We start from the raw sequence: 6,772 nt of genomic DNA, 5'->3' as shown, positions 1-6,772 counted from the left end.
ACTATCGAAGCTTATTCTTTTTAATTTCTTATTGCTGTGCAGAACCTACTATTGTTGGTGGGGGGAAAGCTGAAAAAGAGGTTGGTTTTCAATGAAACATACTCATATCTCTGCACATCCTCTGAACTCATAATAATGTCCTAGTAATTATGCCCTTTGATTTAACAACTATTACCCTATTATTTGCACTGCAAACAAACTCTACCAGTTTTTAACTGGGACATGAGTCCATATGTATGCACACAAAATAGAATCCTTGGCTGGAACACTTTCATCGTCACATTTCTACCCGATTTGATCAGTTTCATTGGCATATGTAATTAAAGTCTCACTGCCACATTTTAAAAGCAAAAGTCTAGCTGAAATAAAAATGCAATGTGGTTTTCTTAAAATGCAGTAGCTAATTGTTACAGAGATTTGTAATCTGGTTGCACTTTTATTGATAACCATATTGTGGAACATGGGTACATCTGAAAAATAGTCTACTCCTGAATAAATAGTGTACATTTGAAATTTTTAACTCGTATATTAAATGTGTTTTAAGGTTGGCCAGCAGGTGTGGTTGCAAATAGACTTCCTTTCAATTACAAATTGAAAAGTTGTTAATCTTATATACTATATGTAGCACAGTTCCACTTTCTCACTGAACACTAATATTCAGTAATTATAAACAGGAATACTCACTGTTGATGGACTTGACTACAAATATCTAATAAACAGTCTGAATGATAGCAATCTGATGAGGCAACTTTGGCGATTATGCAAAATAAGCTGCATCAATTATGGCATTATTAGTAATCACTTCAAATTATACATATAAGGCTCTTCTTAGTACATGAGTCATTTGGTAATTTGGTATATACAGACTTCATAGCAGCCCAAGTGTGGTGGTATTTTCTTTTTGATGAAGAAACTTTTCAAGATTTGTGCACAAAATTTATGAAATCTACATTTGTGCTGTTACAAAAAATAACAAAAGCTACTCTTTGCTCTTCAAATAGAATATATGCTGTACAAAATATGTCACTATCTTAAATAGTTACGAAACTCGTTATAAAATAATTTATAAGTGAACTGCTCAATAATTGGATTAACGTCATGTAATATTCAGTGGGCTTAAAAGTAATATGGTTTGAGATAAAATGAGGCAATGCACTATAAAATAAAAAAGAAAACAATATAAGAGCACAAACATAAAGAGATCATTAAAAACATATTCATGGTACATTAATACCATACTAGTACATCACTACCATCAAAGTTAATTCATTATTCTACTGGAAAGAAAGGGAAATTGGATACAAAATAGATTACTTTCAAATTATCGTTCATAACATACTTCCAATATATTTCAGTTTCTGGGAGACATATTCCCATACCAATAATAAATCAGCTTCTAAAGACACTTTCACTTGCATGCTACATACTGATATAATAAAATGCAGGGAAGCATGTGAATATCTGCATAACTTCAGTCATTCTATATCCAAATATAACACACAGTACTCACAGTCACAAGTGGTAAATTTATGAATTATCCCAGTTTTCTATGTTCAGTTTACTACTCACTGCTCCCCACTCACTGGACCTCGCAATACTTCTGGCTCCCCTTCAGAGGCCTCTGGTTTCTTTTCTGATTCTGACTGTTGAGATGGTTCTGAAATATTATCTTCATCATCATCAAAATCATCCCATTCTTTCACAATATCTGCCATTTGAACAGGTGGCTGTCTTCTTACTGGTGCATTATTGGCAACTGGCTTTTTCATGGGAGAATAGGTTTTCATGGTTGAAGCTTGCTTTGTTTCATCACTGTCATCATGTTCATCCTCTCCTCCTACTCTTTCTCCTTCTACAACTACTGCTTCCTGTTCCTTATCCTCTTGGATGATGCTTTCTGTTGCAGATGTTTCTTTCAACCTCAAATCATCTACACTACCTACCATTATCACTTTTACTTCTTGCTCTCTTCCATTAGTTACTATTTCTTTTCCTCTTTCACCTTCATTTCTATTCAATTGTTCCACATGTTCCATTTGTGTTTCTTGGTTATTTGCTTCTTCTGATACTTCCTGAATACCTCCTTCAGCAGTTGGGGGCATTTCTTCAGTTACCATAACATCATTTCCTTCTGAGACTACACTTTCACTAATAATCTGTTCATCAGCTGCTGACATTAAACTGTCACTCCCCTCATGAGGAATTATACTCTCTCTTGTAAGAACAGGTGGGATATTGCTATATTTGATCTCTGATGGAACAGCACAGGCTGACTCTGCCGTCAGCTCAGGTGGCGGTGGCTCTTTCTCGAGCACAGGCAGTTCTGGCTCTGATTCACGGTCACTGACAGGACACTTCACATTGTGTTCTTCAGCCTGTTCTGTTGGTTGTGCTATTAAGAACATTACCCCATCACCACTGGTGTCCCTCATTGGAGCATAATCATGATCAGTAAGAACCATTGTTACTTCATCGCCACCTGCAACTGATACAGCCACACTGACTGGAGGCGGTGCAGTTGCTGTCTGGTGGGATGGAACTGTCATGGCAGAATTTGTTTCCCCAGAATAATGTTCCAGATCTGACAGAGGACCAGAGTAAGACTGGTCCTCCTGTTCCTGGCCCTCATCAGGCATTATCTCTGGCACAATGTATTCCTGCAATTCTCCTGCTCCTACACCACTTACATCTACATCATTTCCATCTGTTGAAGTTATCTCTTCCCCTACAATTTCTGTGGAATGCAGAATAAATTCCTGATTATCATCCAATACTATTACTGTCTGTTCTCCTGTCAGTGTGTCTGCAAGGCCAAGGGAAGCTGCAATGCCACTCGCAACATTGCTCAAAGCCTCTGCTTCGGATGAAGGAACCAATGACTGGACTGCAGGAGCCTCAGCTAGCACAGTTACTCCTGATGGTAGCATCACTGTGCCAGTGCTTGGTTTCTGCATAACAGCATCAATTACAGGTACCTCAACCATTTCTCCATCCTCCTCTTCGTCAGCATTGAGACTATCTTCCCCTGCTGCATCTGAAGCATGAGCTTCTTCTCCATCTTCAAAGTGTTGCAGATTTGCAAACTGCTTATGTGTGGCTTCCATGTGTAGCTTTTCTTCCTCATCCATTTTACGAATTACCTCTTTGTGACTGGTACGAATATGTGCCTTGAGATTTATGTTGCGTACAAATGGTTTCTGGCAGAATGGACAGTCATACAGTTTCTTGGATGGATCTGAATGAAGATTAGTTTGCATGTGACCTTGTAAAGCTCCATTACTCTTGAAAGTAGCATTGCACACTTTGCAAACAAATTCTTTGTTATTGGAGTGATTGTTGCGATGCTTGATGAGAAGACTTTCACTAAGTGCCACATAGTCGCACTGATCACACTTAGGAAACTGACAGTTTCGTGGAGGAGGGACACCATGTTTTGTATAGAGATGGTAAAGCAAGAGATTGCGTTTGCTGGCACGATGACCACAGTGCTCACATATCCGAGCATCAATCTTCTCCATGTGCACATCCTGGAGATGACGCCTGTACAGATAGTAAGTTTCAAAGTGAATAGGTTCTTCATTAGAACCACAGGAATGACACAACCATGGCCCTGTTGTGTTCTCAGCACCTGATGCTGGTTTCTGACCACCAAGCTCTGACAACGGCTCCACGTGACCTCCGTGTTTGAGGATTACAGCAGGCTTGCCTTTGCCTACCACATCTGATTTCAGGACAACATAGGATACCTTTGATTTCACCATCTAGAAATACAAAACAAGAAAAAAACAATGTCAAACTAAGAGTTTCTTGTGTACAAAGAAAAGTATGTACAACAAATATGTTTACAATATTAATAGTCTTTAGGCACTGTTACTTCAAGGTGGGGGGAACTCAGTAGAGTATTTGGTTGAGGCACTATGCTACAAGCTGGAAGATTACAGGCTTGTATCCACATGTCATTGGATTTTTCAATTGACTTAATCCTTCCAACTGCACTATAACCTCAGCCTCTAACAGAAATGAGTACCAGGAATCTTCCTGGGGGATAAAGGGTGGCTGGTGCATAAGGCTGACAACCTCATCGCCATCTGTCTAGAAAATGTGGGAGGCTCGACCTCTCACAATATGGCCCTCTATGGCCTGTTAGAGGGATAGCTTTTGACTGTTACTTCAACACTGGAATACAGTAGTTAATCATCCCAATTGTATAAGCACATTCCTCTGACAAATTGATGTAAAGGCAAGAATTGAGGCCACGCCATAGCTCAAGCGGTTAGTCGCTGGCTTCCCATCACAGCAGCCCAGGTTCGATCCTGGGTCTGGTCAAGTGGGATTTGTGGTGGACAAAGTGGCGTTGGGGCAGGTTTTCTCCAAGTACTTCGGTTTCCCCTGCCAATATTCATTCCACCAATTGCTCCACAATCACCCTCACCTATCATCTGGGGCTGGTACAATAGGCCAGAAGTGGCCGCAGTACAAGGGACTTAGTCCCACCCCACTAGCAATTAAAAAAAGGCAAGAATTAATTGTCATAACAAGGGATTTGGAAATAAAGACACATGAAGAAATAGAATGAGTTCCTCCTATAACAAACATGTCAGAAAAACATACTTCTAAACAGAAGGTGCACCACATTATACCCACTTTTCAATATTCATATACAGTAGAACTTGGTTATAACGTCATCAAAGGGACCTAAAAATAGTGTCGTTATAAACGAATGTCGTTGTAACCGAAATGGGCACTTCCACAGTAGCCTTATGTTAGTCACGTAAAAATGTACCAAAAACCGAGTTAAAATGTTGCATTTGTAATATCAAAGACATATTACAGCGCTTTTCACTGACAATACACACCGCACTAATACTGTATATTAAAGGTAGGCCCACTCACCAAATTACAGTAGATTACATCAATTGTTGTGCCTTACTGTACCTAGATACGAGTACAGTAATCAGTTATCTTCATCTGTTTCCTGTTACTTGCCCAATACACACTTTCTAAATTACGTTCAATGTCCATATCAGAGAAATTCGGGAATGAAAATGACGTTACATACGAGGTTGATGCATTTGTGCATGTCGTACTAAGCAAGGTATAAAAACAGTTGCTTTATGAGGAATTAGTTCGTACCACTGAATATTTGACGCAATAGACAAGGTGTCGCAGAAACCGATGTTGCTATAACAAAGTTTTACTGTATACTGTAATTATCTGTGTAATATACACACCTTTTCTACCCCAAAAATCAAATATGAAAGTTGTGGTGCATAATGTATGCAATACTGCTTTTCAGAGTATAATATCACATGTTACAGTGTGGTGATTACAGCTGAATACAGTGTGGAAACACAGTATGGATGTTTGCACCATTACTATATGGTTCCATGAGGAACGCAGAGACAGAAAGCCTTCATGCGATTTTCAAGATTGCATGTAATGGATATTAGTGCCCATGTACTCCACAATTCCTCAATAAACACTGAGATGAAAATTCCACTTGATACAATGAAAAATGCGTTTGAAGTTAAATGTGCCATGGCATTATTGTATGACTATTCACACTACAGAATCTGAGCTGTGCCCCACTCATTGTACTGCCTATTTTGGAACAACCTGTGGCCTTTCTGTGCACCCTATTTCTCCTACCCTCCACCCCCTCCACTCCATTCTCTCTGTGAGCTTTAGCTGCATACATTCAGGAATCTGATCTTATGCTCCTCATTGCTCTACTTGTGAAGAAAGGTCCCTGAGGATGGCTAGATGGGGACTAGTGGTCAGAGATTGGGAAGTGCTTATCTTTTAAATTCAGATTTGGCTTGTGTGACCAAATTTTGATTTTGGCCATACTCATCTCTGCACATTCTTCCAGGTTTTTTTTTATTATACTTGTCTAGCCTTATCTCACAGGTCTATTCATGGTCTATCATTTATTTAGAGTTGTGTTACATGCATTGCTTTCTTTTTGGTCTTGCCTTCTGCCATCTGCAGCTGTGTTTATTAGAAACCACACCAAAGCCAGTGGGAAGGTTACAGAAACATCAGAGCCTACTGTGTTACTGCTTCTCTTAACTTTAACTCTCTACTTATTATACAACAACTGGACCCTCATTTTCATTGCTCAACAACTACAACTACAATATTATATTTAAGCATCCTGTTACACTCACACAATATATGAGACAAACTCCGTCTTAAGTGCAACAATTTAATTGTAGTTCTTTCTTCTTTCCTTCCTCTACACTACATGTTTTGGCCCTAAATGGCCATCATCAGGTGTATATTCTTACGTAGCTGCTACACTGCCCGTAGTTTAAAATTTAAAAACACCAGTCTTTCCAATTGTATGTATGTATAAAATCTTTGTTAACCTACACACGTCAATTTGATTTCCAAAACTGGCACTTTTTAAAACTTCAATTCAAATTAAAATGTCTTTAAATTTTCCGTTCTTTTTCTTTTTCCAAATTTTAAAAATTAAAATTCCTCGGGGCACTCGCCCTATGTCTATAGTGCTGCAGCGGCCACTTCTTGTTTTATCGTTGTTCAGGTATGCAAATATGTAATATGTATGTAATAGGTATGTAATATGCAAATATTCGTATTACTATCTTATGTTACGTTATGTTATTCTTATATGTTTATACTGTTATTTGTACTTACTCTGTGTATGCTCTCTGTGCGTGTGCCGCTGCCTATCTTTAATATGTGTGCTGTCTGGTGTATTGTGTGCTGTGTTTTATGGTGGTGAGTGAAAGGGGGGAATGGGTAG

At 38.8% G+C, this 6,772-nt stretch overlaps 1 protein-coding gene across 1 annotated transcript; it reads right to left on the bottom strand.

Annotated features, from left to right (window-relative positions):
• Positions 1-425: 425 nt before the first annotated feature.
• On the bottom strand, positions 426-3,761 carry LOC111874732 (centrosome-associated zinc finger protein CP190; the record flags this gene model as incomplete). Its single annotated transcript, XM_033755611.1, is given in 1 exon segment — positions 426-3,761. A coding segment is annotated over 1 exon segment (2,196 nt), but the record flags the coding sequence as incomplete, so codon positions are not given.
• Positions 3,762-6,772: the final 3,011 nt, after the last annotated feature.

Source organism: Cryptotermes secundus, unplaced genomic scaffold (genome assembly GCF_002891405.2).
Source record: "Cryptotermes secundus unplaced genomic scaffold, Csec_1.0 scaffold192, whole genome shotgun sequence".
In the NCBI taxonomy this organism is placed as follows: Eukaryota; Metazoa; Arthropoda; class Insecta; order Blattodea; family Kalotermitidae; genus Cryptotermes; species Cryptotermes secundus.
The sequence above is the reverse complement of the archived record's forward strand: the minus strand, read 5'-3'. Positions and strand labels throughout refer to the sequence as shown.